The following is a 12,494-nucleotide window of genomic DNA, read 5'->3' on the forward strand; positions in this document are numbered from 1 at the left end:
TGAATGATTTGAATAAATAAAACCAGGGGCAATAGCTCTCTGCCTGCCTTCCAGTGCTGAATCCTGCAGACACAGGTAAGGAAAGGAACCAATGCCTCAGACAGGAATAGTTATAGTCTACTCTATGCAGGGTTGTTATAGCTGTGTCGGTCCCATTACCTCAACTAGACTCTTTTTGCCAAACATTTCTCATGGTAGCTACGACTGTTTTGGCTCTACAAGTGGCGGTGTAACCAAACTGCTGCAGCCCAGTCCAGCCCTGACATAAGCGCTAAAAGGCTTTCCATTTAAGGGTTTTCTTAAATGGCTTGAACTTTGATCATTTTCTTCACTGATGTAAAAATGTAACTTGTCATTTATACAAGCCTGTCTGAAGGCTGGCCCCTTACATTACAGATTTTGAGATGTGGATATGATCTGAATTCCAGCATGTTTAATTGCTTTTCCTAAGGTCCTTCCGTGTTGCAGGCTACACATGTGGATTTGAATGCGTGAAGGGAATAAGCATGGTGTTGGGAACTGAAGGCCTGAGTTCTAATCCTGACCCTGCTACTAATCTGCTATGAGACAAGGTGGGTGAGGTAAAATCTTTTATTGGACCAAGTCCTGTAGGTGAGAGAGAAGCTTTTGAGCTTGCACAAAGCTCTGATATCCCGGGACCAAAATGGCTACAACAGCACTGCATACAACTATTAAGAAAGGCCAATTTCCATTTCCAATGCTAAAAAAAATTGAACAGTGTGGGGAAAAGTGTGAACAAAAACTTGGCATTCAAGAACACTTCCTTAATCATAAAAAACCTTACCTTAGCTATTGTCTGCATTAATTTGACTCAATAGCAGAACCTGCCTATTTGTTAAATTGTCTCCACTGACCGGCTACAATTTATAATAAAGCTATTAGACCCATGAACACATTTTATTGCTGGTTTGAGATTTACAAAAGAATACAAAACCAAGCTTTCCTGCTACTAAAATATAACAAACAGATTTCAGTATAAAAACAGTTACAAGTCTTCAGTTATCCATCATGTAGTCTTGTCTTCACACTGAAAAGTTGATTGCAAGCAACTGCTGTAGACTACCTGTCAGTACTAGTTTTAGAAGTGATTTGTGATGTGGTTGTCTACATGGAAATACCTTAAATTAACTGGGGAGGGGTGCAGTGACAGGCTATGTTGTCACCTGGATTCACTTCAATTAACAGAAATCTTGGTTCTGAGCGGTCAGAAAATAAAGGTACCAGATTTCTTATTTGAAATCCTGAAGTGACAAAAATCACTACCCCGGAAGCAAAATGTGGTTTCAGAAGACACATCAGCCACCATTTTCAATCTGGGGTGTATTGCTGCATAAATTAGCATTTCAAATGTGGATGCACAAGGTTGAGTACAGGGCTCTTTGCACAGTGAGCAGGGCTTAAATTCTCACAGAGTATTTCCTGGAGCCCTGCGGGAGGTGCTGGGTCTGAAAATATTTACAGGAGCTGCTCTGCTCCAGCTGAATTTAAGCTCTGAGCGTCAGACAATTCATTCTGACATACAGCAGGGGGAGTCCATTATTTTTTGTCGAAGTATAGTCAGACTCCAGAGAGACATTTTTTCACACTGCAATAACCATAACAAGGAAATAAGATTTCAAGGTCTGTTCAAAAGTGTCTGGCAGTTCAGATTTGGTTGGTGGTTTGCCTATTGGCTCCCCCTGCAGTATATAGCCTGTGCCATGCTCTCAGCAGTGGAGGAGGCTAAGTACAAAATCACTGGTGTAGGGGGAAAAAGGCTGCTGATCAAACAATGTCTGAAGACAACCCCACTTCCCGTTTGAAAGCCTGATCTGACAGTGTGCCCAGTGCCCTGCCCCACCCCCCCACAGTAGAGAATAAACAGGATGGGGAGTGGGAGTTGGAGCCAGTTCCCTAAGCATTCTGTACTGAAGAGCAGTCACATATTCCTATATACTACACTTCCTAGTGACAGAGAGAGACTGTGTTAGGTCTAAAACATTCCCACCAGTGCAGCAGGGGAGACCTAGGACCTGAAACTGACTGGACTTAAGAGATCTACAATGAAAGTGACTATTGTCCAAAAACAGCAAGAAAGGGGAAAAAAGACATTATTTAAATAGTGTTCTCAAATTTAAATGTTACTAGTGACTCAGGAGAAGGAATTTTATAGTATTTAAACCAACACTGTCTCTCTAAATTAATTAATATCTCCCCAAAATTTCTTATTGCTGTAGACTTTTTAGCAATAATTATTACATGGTTATTGTACACCAAGATTGTTTAATTATCTTAACTATAAACACAGTGAAACTATTCCCCTGACGTTGATCCATTAATAAGAAAAAAGTTTGCACCCTTATTGCCATCATATATATTAACTAGTTTTCCCATGTATGAGCCCTGTTCCTTTAAAGACATCTAAACATTGACAGTTTAAAACTAAATTATGCCTCTTCCTTTGAGTACTTACCCATGGAGAGACATCAGTTACCCTTTCTCAGCCTGCCCCATTGTTTAACTCAAATGGCTGCAAGAAAAGATCAACTTCCTACTTTAAAAATGTTTCACAGTTCCTTAAAGTTTGTGCACGACAGTACTGAGACACACCTACATTTACGTAAGATTCCTATTGCTGATAAATAAAAAGTCAATCAATGAGCTGCTCCAATCTCTTTCCGTAGAACTGATGTGCCACATGGCACCGTTAGCGTCGCTGTAGTAACCCAACTGGTCTGGTGCTAGGAAGGAAGTGTAAAGTCATGTTGTTCTTCACACGTGGCCGGCGGGAGAACCAGCCGAACAACACAGGTGTGCCAGCTTGAAGGCAATTCTCGCGTTAATCCAGTTAGGATCTGTTAAACACAGATATAACAGCGCTGGAATGTCTACATCATGGGACGTGCCTGCACAGTCCGAGCCCAGCAGGAATAGGAGGGGCAGGAATCCTAGCCCTCTCCACCGAGACGAAGTGTACTGTGGCTGGAAGGCGACTGCAGCAGCCCACTCCTCCTCTTCCTTTTTGTGCTGAATCAACTTCCGTAGCCCCCTAGAAATTTACGACGTGGGCCTGAAAAATGCCATCCTGCTGCTGCTCCAGCTAAAAATGCAATGTGGAAAAAAAACAATCAGTTCCGTTGGTAAAAGGCAGCATCATCACCAGTGCGAACAGCAACCGCCGCAGCTAGGTCCTTTCAACAAAGCAGTGGTGAAAGCTGTCAAAGTGCCCTCCTGCCCCATTCTCTGAACCACAGTAACCATCATCACAAGGGGAACTCTCTGCCCTTTGTCTGGAACTTGACTGTAGGTTGTTTGGGGCAGGGACCTACCTAGCCCCCAGAGGACAGGTGCACTGCTCCTCCATTCCTCTTCCTCCCCCCCCCCCGCCCCACCTGCCCCGCTTAAGAATTCGTGGCTGGGTGGGAGGACTGTGACCAGACACCCCCTGGCCTTCATTTGTATGAATCCCCCCAGTTTATTGATTGAAGTGTATTGGGGACTATTCATGCTGAAAACAGACTGCATGTAGCAGACATGGGGTTGGACTGGGCTCAGCCCTGGGAACTGCAATTCCCGTGTTCTAATTCCAGTTCTGCCACTGACTCGCTGTGTAGTCCCAAGCCTGTTGCTTCACTTCACTGTGCCTCGGTTTCCCCATCAAACAAGGATAATTAACACACAGCAACCACCAGGGGTGTTTAGTTAGCACTGCTGAAGGGGAATGGATCAGAGAGAATACCTCACAGTCCTGTTTTAGGGCGTAGGCAGGTTTCTGAGCCAGTGGTGGCTTCTTCAAGATGCTCTGTTTTGGAGCCATAGCTGGTTTCCCCTCCCCCTCCTCTGGGTCTTCGTACACCCCAGCCAAAGCGTAATGCTTCTTCCTCAGCTCGCCAAGACGAATTCGCTCATTCTCCAGCTTCTTCTCTAGTTCTAGCACCTTCACCTGCATAACAAGAAGCCCTTTACTCTCTAACCTCAATATGCTGGGTGCACACCACTATGATCCCTCTAGTCATAGACAACAACAGTCAGAGAAGGGGACTGTTCTCCCATCACATTATGGTTTATGAAGCTCTCGATCATGGCTATGTTCTTTTCCAGGGCTGTAATGGGGCCTAAAGTACTTAACAGTATCATAGGGATCTCCTACCCCAGAAATGCAGCCATGTCTGGGGTAGAACGTGGCAGCCATTCTGCACCAGGATCACCATACATTGAGGTTAGCTTTAGGAGGGGATGTGACTAAGACATTTCTGCTGTTGAACCACAAGCTGAATTTTAGGCAGCTTCAGTATCCCATCGAAATTCAATCTTAGCTAATACAGTCTGCCATATACTCCTATTCTAGGAGACTGAACTCTTTGGCAACAACTGGACAAGGTCATTTATGTTGTGTATCCAGTCTCAGCAACAAAACAGAATAGTGTCTGCTTAAATCCATACCAGAGATTCTCAGAGACTAGTTCTGAGAGGATGGCTGGGAGCACTCTGTTTGCTAGATGGTAAAACGAACCCAGCCCTGTTTGCCTATTCTCAGCAAGGGGTGCCATACCTGTGTCTCCATTTCTTCCTTCTTCAGTTTGATTAGCGACATGCCAGAGAAGTCCATAGTATCTTGTGGGGGGAGAGGGAGAGAGAGGGGGATTTATCTTGTAGCTTACAAGGATCATGTCCCAACAACAATACAGAACAGAGCCAGCTGGACACACACAATCTTTCACACACACACTCACTTCAAATAGGTGTGGAAAGTGCTAGTGTAACCCACTGGTGAGTGTGTTACTGACCCTCTCTCTGTGCCCAATCCACAGGTGATGCAAGTATGTCTCCACCCCAGGTACAGAGCCATGATGACTCTAGCTAGATCAACCTCTTTTAGCTTTGGAGTTCCCTTGTTCGATCCCTGGTGTGTCAGCGAGGATGGCCGTTGTCACACTACTTCCCTGGAAACCTTATAAACAGGGACCCAAATATTTATGGGAAAAGACTGAAAAGTCTGATCCTGTAACAGTTAATTTTCTCTTAGTCCCTGTGGAAGTTATTAGAAATCCCTTCCTATATTGTGTCTCCATTATGGAATATTTCACATTAAATGAATGCTAAACTATTAAAAATTACTTTTAACAGGCAATCGCTGAAAAGTTGTAAGAAACAAGAGCAGCTGGTAGTTGGCGTGAGACTGCAGGATAACGACACTCATCTCATCCTGGCTGCATTGCAATTTGGTCCTGTAATTCACCGTCTGTAGTTCAGGCAGGCCTGAACGGTTGGTGCCTAGACAAAGTCCCTAAGATGGCCCTGTGGAGGCTGTAATAAGAGCAGTGGTGTAGATGGTGGTAAAAATGACTGACTGTGCTTCCCAGAGCCCAAAGAGAGGCATAGGACACTGCAGGCCAAAAGCCCAAAACCCCAGAATGTGGGAATCCCATAGCACTTAACACTGATCTATCACTCCATGTCTATGATTTAGTCAGGGATCGGTCCTGCTTTGAGCAGGGGGTTGGACTAGATGACCTCCTGAGGTCCCTTCCAACCCTGATATTCTATGACTCTAGTCTCCTCCCAAAAACCCTGTATGTGTGCTTAGCAGAAAGCATATAAATTATCTGCTCATTTGAAATGCACATATACTGACACTTGGAGAGCTTAAAGTTCAGTGTGAGAGTCATGGGGGTTTCAGTGCAGAAATAGACAAGGCTCTGTTTACACCTCACCTTTGTCTTCAATCTGCTCTTGTCCGGACTTAGTGGAAGCCACAACATTGGCAGCCATTTCATTTACATTGCGTGAGCACTCCTGGAGCTTGACCAGGTTCCTGCTGTTCTTATCGGCTTTCACCTGCAAAGATCAACCAGGTGCTTTCAGAGTTACTTAGCTACAAAGGAAATGCAAAGAGAGGCCAATCTTTTGTATATATGTAAACACACTTCCAAATGTTTGTGTGAATGGAAACCTGAACTCTTTAGATTCTACTCAGAGCTAAATGAGACACAGCTAAACTCCAGAAATGGGGCAAGATATCATTTGCTTTTATTTGAAAGAATCTGGTTATTTTTAAGAGACACGGCATCAAGCAGGTTAGGCCCAACCTCTAGGTTTTGTTTTTAAAAGGTTATTAGAAATGTTTTTTAAATTTTTTAAATTTAAACATTACTGCAGCAGCATGCTGCTAGTCCATAAGAACCTGAAGATTAAATGGACTAGAAGCAAACGTGAAACTGACTAGTTTATTTTCATTGTCCAATGTGACCAAAATAAGTGAACTAACAAAGCATCAGTGGTGAAAAATAAAATAAGCTTTTAACATACTTTTAGTTTTAATCAACTAACGTTGCAAGGCAGATAAAAGGACCCAATATCTATCGACCTAGCAATCATTTTTAATCTTTAAAAACCTCTTTTGTCCATATATATTGGAAAGGTGGCAGAAAATGGAATATATATAATCTCCAACACAGATGTCTACAGTTATTTATTCTGGGGTTTTGTGTTGGTATCAGAAATCTTGCTACAGAGTCAGCTCACAAGGAGAGGCAAGAAGGTTTTGTATCCTCTTTTCAGAGGCCAGCGCTTCTGGAGATGAAGGATTCAACATCTCTCTTAAAAAAACCCATGGTTAAATTGAAAAGTAATAATTCCTCTCCAAGAGAGAGTTTTGCTTAGCCTGCACTGATTCTGAAGGGGAGGCAGATCCCCCCACCACATTGACACCTAGAGGTGTCCCCACCAGAACAACAGAGGAGAGAGACACTTGTCACAGCTTTACACCTCTTTCTGTTCAAAAGTTTACCTTGGATGCAGCCACCAACTGGGCTGTGCTGGCTGCAATCTCACGGGAGCAGACAATCAGTTCTTCATATTTGCCCATATGCAGGACCACTCTGTCTGCAGATTCTCTAGAATATAGACCAACAGTGAAGTCTGATTAGAGAAGCCTGACATAAATTTAAAGTAGGGAAGTGCAAAGCTATTTATCCTTAGAACTCTGCATGTGGCTTTAAATAATTGCTTGCAAAGCTTTTCTTTGAAAGGGCTCATGTATAGAGGAAACATGCTAAAACCCCAGAGTCTAGAAGTACTTGAAGGGTGTAAAAACCAAGGAGGAAGGGGATGATTAGAGTGGTCCTGGATTCAGGCTATCAGAAAACGAAACTTCCTTGCTGTGAAATGTATTAGGCTGTGGAATATTCTCCCACAGATTCAATCCTACCATTTACGCCAATCAGAATGGAGGTCAGCTCCTGGCAGGACTGAGTCCTACATTATTACTACTGTTTTGATTGTGGTAACACCCAAAATGTATTCAATATTTGCTAACAAAAGGAAGCAAAAATCCTTCCCCATGGGACAAAACATCTGTATTATTAGGGGTCAGTGACCAGGGGCAGGTGGGGCAGCAGACAGGGAGACAACACTAGCTGTTCAACTGATTGAGGGGTTTGGGTACAGAGAACTGGGCTCCTAGGGCATATAGTCGATTTGGTCAGCTCTAAATTCAGTTGCTAGGAAACCGGAGCTCACACTGATTACAGGTTACAGCATATACAGAGGTTCTGTACACCCACAGTGCAGCACCTACTGAGAGTAACTTCCTGTGCAGTGCATGAGAAACATTTCCAATCGGTGACTATTTAAAACCGACAGGCACTGCAGATACCTACACAAGCTGCGTGGCTCCCCATCCCACAGCTTTGGAAGCAGAGATCAAGCCTTCTGTCCAACGGGAGTTCTTGGCATAAAATTCTTGTGTTGTTGCTGCCCCCTGTTGTCACAAAAATGTTAGGTTGCATTTAATAGGACACACTTTGCACCAGTTTCTAAATAAGCGTTCAACATATCAAAATAGATGTCACATTTTCAAATTGTTCTTCAAAGTTTCAGCTCCCCTGAATACACCATACACAGCATGCCCCAGGGCACCGTGGTCAAACAAACGTATGCGACCAAAACCATAGAACATGCAGGTGAAATTTTCCCAACCCTGTGAGGCTCCTAAATCCATATCCAGGCACCTACCCAGAAGTGGCCCAGTTTGCAGAAGTGCTGTGCCCATAGTCAATGGGAGCTGCAGGCACTCCACATCTCTGACAAATCAGGTCACATTCACTTAAATATCTAAATCTATAATTCTAGCCCCCCCAGGATTGAAAATTTTGACTTCTGTTTAAAATAGACCGGATTGAGTCATTGCCATCCTCTGTACCTTGACCAGGCTTGTTAAGATGAGAGCAAACATCTCCTAAAAGCACAAGTTATGGATGCCTTTTTCAATAAACACCCCACATTTCACGGTGTACAGTCTGCTTTAGAAACTGTGACGTTAGGTTAATGTTTGCACAAGTCGAGCAATTTTTGAAAAAAATTCCTCCAGTATTTCATGTCAACCCACAAAGAGGAGTTTCTGTATGGTCCCAAAGTGAGCCTTACCCTTCCACTTTCGACAATCTCCTTCTGTAAGTTGGTAGATGTTATTACGAGAAGCCTAATTGCCTGAAACAAATCAAAGCAGACAATTGTTTTACAAGGATTTTATAAAGAGCAATTGCTCAGCCATCCATTTTAAGTTACACCACATATTTCCAGGAATTTTAACATAGGTTTAATATCAGAAGTACCGACCTTCATCAGATCAGTGCAGGAGTTCAAAATTCTGTTGGAAACAAGGAGAAAATATTTAGCAAGTTTGATTCAGGGAACATCTTCCGGGTGATTAAAATAAAATGGAAATGAAACTGGATCAAGGGGAACCTGGTTTGAGGGACCCCAGAAAACAGCTTCAAAACAGATGCAGCGATGTACAGTACGTGTAGTTTTGCAGTAAAACACATTTGAGCCCAGCATCTTATATACTCTGCGTGAGGTAACGTTTTGCTTGAACTAAGAATCCAACATTGCTGTTATACAATAAGTGGTGATTCTACTAGGCACATGAAAGGCAGGCTTGTCAATAGAGACACCACTACACAGATGGCTTCATTTAAAGAGAGCTATGTCCTCATTAATAGCTCTTCGCCTCAAAAACAGAAGCTCCAGATTCCACAAGTGCTGACTCTCCCTTAGTTGATGCTTTTTACTCACCTCTCGTTCACTTCCAGTTTAACACCAGAGCTTTTATTTCTGGCCTGATTCATCATTTCCTGTTGAGAAGACAGGAAGAGGTGGTTAAAAACTGCCACCTGATTGGCTGTGGTAGGAAAAATAAAGGAAGAGGGTTTCCCTTCATGAGATCCTGCCAAACGAACTGACGTGGTCAGGTCTGAGAATTCTGGATCCCTGTCTGCCTCGGGGGCCTTGACAGACACTTAGCTTTACTGGGACTCAGGCCAGAAGTCTGTCACACAGATTTGCAATTTTTTCTCTGCTAGACACAGAGTCCACAGTCTTCATCTCACCTCTATTCTTCTGACAGCATCTTCAATCGCTGCTGAGGTGGAGGACATTTCCTTATCAACCATATCACCCAGCTCTTCTTGCTTGATGTCTAAGCTTTTAGGTCTTAACTCCTGGCAAAGGGAAGAAAGCGACGAGCCAGTGTGAAATCAGGTGCCAGGATAAAAACTTTCCTAAAGATTTCAAACAAACAACTAGCAAGAATCTCTCTTTGGCCTGGAAAGAGCAAAACCCCAAGAACAAAACTCTCCACAAAGATGAAGAGCTGGGAATGATCCAGATGAACTAGATTCTTGCAGTAAATATATCAGAGGAAGCTCACAGAGATTCAAAGGGTCATAAAGGAAGTTTGGTTTTCTATTTAAAGAAAACACTCCGAAAACAGGGACAGAACTACACTTCACAATGGTGCCATTCTCAGCCAGCAGGAGTGCTGCAATAGCTTTCCAGAGTACACAGAAGGCAGAACAGCTCATTGTTCTATAAGTTAGCAGCATATTAATGTATAATGCTAGTGGGGATTTGGAGGCAGGAGGGTGTATGTGGCTTTGCAAGTTTTTCACAGTTTCAGGGAGCCACTTACTGGGCTAAAATAACTTGATCTGGTCTAAGGGTATTTCCACTGAAATGCTACCTAAGATCATGTTATTTCAACCTCTATAAATGGCTCCTAGAATTAAAACAAAGCACACGGGGAATTAAAAAAAACACCAAATACAAAAATTGAGATATTGGACTTTGATCAGGTTCCTGCAGAACCCAAATGCACGGGAGAGAGAGATTCAAATTAGATCTTAGATCAGGATTGTCCCCCAATCTGCGCTTGTACAGCCCCCAGCACAATGGAGCCTGCTCCTACATAAGGAGGGTGGGTGCTACAAAAATACAAATAGAATTAATGTGTGAAGGCTCCAGGCTCTCAGTGATGCCTTCACCAATATTACGTTCATTTGGGGTTTGTTCTTTTAATCTAAAAAGAAAAAATAGGCATTTGCTCCACATTAATATCTAGACAAGATCATAAAGAATAAGACATGAAACCAATTCCAAAAGAAGGTTTCCTTTTTCCAGCGGGGGCTTTGAATGCTGAATGAGAATTCAATACACACTTAGATTTTAAAATGTTACCAAATACAAACACAGAACTCCTGCCCCGTGATTGCAAGAAAAAGAAATTAGAGGGGGGTTTAAATACAGAGCAGAGGAAAGAGGTGACGGACTAAGGGAGGCTGGAATACATCACAGCTCTGGATTTATGGTGTAGAACAGTGAGGAGGGAGGGGCAGCCATGGATGGAAGCGGAGCAAGTCCCTCATGCTAGCACTCACCACAGCGAATGCATCATTGCCTACCAGTCTAAGACACAATGGTGGGGTCCTTTGGGGGCCTGCTGGTGGTACCAAGAGCAAACGCCCATCAGGACGAGACTCAAGGAGGGAGATGTTCTGGGACCTGGAATAGTCATTTCTGAAGAAGGTAAAAATGCCATGTCTAAAACCCAAGCCAGTCCCCAGCCTCGGGTATAACAAGCTGGAAGGATCCGACAGACTTTCCAGCAAGAGAAAAAAGTGAAAGGTGTTAAGCTCCTTGCTGCTAAGCACTAATCTGCATTCATCTCTAGCCAGCAGAAGCCACATCCTTGCAGAGCAAAGGCTTAACTTTGCCGCTATAAATAGAAAGCAGGAAACCACCAGGCTCCGCCATGCACGTCACCAATGACAGAGGAAGCCAGGGGGCGCCACTTGCAGACACTGTATTTCGTTTGCATCTGAATCATCTGAGCATCCTCTTACTTGCATGTCTCAGCCCCAGTGGGTTAAATCCATTCCTGGTGTGGCTTCTCGGGAGAGGATGGAGTTACACCAAGGGTGGATTTGTCCCAAGACAATGATGTGTGTCTAAGATGAAGTGCTCCTCCACGAGAGTAGCCCCACTTCCAAGAATCGCTCCCTACCTGGCCCAGTTGAAGGATGCCCTGTAGAGTTCTCCTCACGTCCTCCGGGTTTGCCTGTCTCAGCAACTGCTTATCCTTCAGCTCGTTCAGATACTCCAGACTCCGATGCCCACAGTCCCTGCAGGTTTCAGTTAATTCTGACAGGAGAAAGAATCTCAGTTACAGCAACGGATTAAAAAAGAATGCAGGCAGTTTGTTTCCTTTGTGCGAGGGGGGTATGGTCTAGTGGACCAAGCACAGGACTGGGGGCCAGGAGCCCCTGAGTTCCAACCCTGGCATTGACACACAGACTCCGTCTGTGGCATCGGCCTCAGACACATTGGGTGGATTGAGCAATGTTTGTAAAATGCTTTGAAGAGTGTGATCTTGGTGCCACGTATTACAGTTGAGGAGAGAAATTAAACAACAGGAAAGACCCCCAGCCATAGGAGAGAGTCAGGTGAACAAACAAGACGAGGCAAGAAATAGGGAGGCAGCGTGGTCTAGTGGCCAGAGCACTGGACTGGCGCTTGGGAGACATGGGTGGCTGTGGCATTAACTCATTGCATGCCCTTCGGCAAGTCACATTGTCTCTCCGGGTCTGTGTCCCTGCCCACCCTTTGTCTATCTTCTCTGGTTCACATGGAAGCTCTCTGGAGCAGGGACTCTCTCACTACGTGTTTGCACAGTGCAGCCCTGATCTTAGCTGATACAGCAAGGTGCTAGTGTCATAAAAAATAAAGGAGAGCCTGCTTCAGGGACGGCTTTGCATTCATTCCTGGCAAAGAAGGAAGATTGCCCGTAACGTTCAATTAGTGCATGTCCAGACAACAGAAAGGAAGATCTGCTGAAGCCTGCACACCATTTAGTAAACGGAGAGAGGCCCTGAGTCAGATCTGCCCTCCCCAGCCCTAACCAACACGCAGCGAGTCACTCAAAACCCCTCCAGCAGACATGAACCTTCCTGCTCATCATCAGATGTGCCCCTCGCGGGGCTAAGGTTGCAGCGGCACGAGAAAGTACCGGCTGCACGTGCATGTCCTCTTTCCATCAGCCAGGCGCCGACAGCAACAGTGGGTCCTGCCACCCTCCCACATTCCATGTGGGTTGGGGGGCCCCCAGAGGCCCAATGCACTAGGCAAATGGAGGGCGGGTTGTTTTCAAACCTGCA

The 12,494-nt window shown here is 44.4% G+C and overlaps 1 protein-coding gene across 3 annotated transcripts in view; it reads right to left on the reverse strand.

The window, feature by feature from the left end:
- Positions 1-899: 899 nt before the first annotated feature.
- The window catches only part of HIP1R (huntingtin interacting protein 1 related), a 60,461-nt gene continuing 48,866 nt past the window's right edge, over positions 900-12,494 (reverse strand). For all 3 annotated transcript variants that reach the window (XM_048820887.2, XM_048820885.2, XM_048820886.2), the window contains exons 22-32: positions 11,345-11,481; positions 9,393-9,503; positions 9,079-9,137; positions 8,620-8,650; positions 8,428-8,490; positions 7,662-7,762; positions 6,791-6,896; positions 5,715-5,838; positions 4,553-4,614; positions 3,740-3,943; positions 900-3,100 (exon numbers count right to left, since the gene is read on the reverse strand). In XM_048820887.2, coding sequence (XP_048676844.2) covers positions 3,050-3,100; positions 3,740-3,943; positions 4,553-4,614; positions 5,715-5,838; positions 6,791-6,896; positions 7,662-7,762; positions 8,428-8,490; positions 8,620-8,650; positions 9,079-9,137; positions 9,393-9,503; positions 11,345-11,481 — 1,049 coding nt within the window. In that variant the 3' untranslated portion in view covers positions 900-3,049. The remainder of the gene's footprint in view (positions 3,101-3,739; positions 3,944-4,552; positions 4,615-5,714; positions 5,839-6,790; positions 6,897-7,661; positions 7,763-8,427; positions 8,491-8,619; positions 8,651-9,078; positions 9,138-9,392; positions 9,504-11,344; positions 11,482-12,494) is intronic.

Source organism: Caretta caretta, chromosome 15 (genome assembly GCF_965140235.1).
Source record: "Caretta caretta isolate rCarCar2 chromosome 15, rCarCar1.hap1, whole genome shotgun sequence".
NCBI classification, from domain to species: domain Eukaryota; kingdom Metazoa; phylum Chordata; order Testudines; family Cheloniidae; genus Caretta; species Caretta caretta.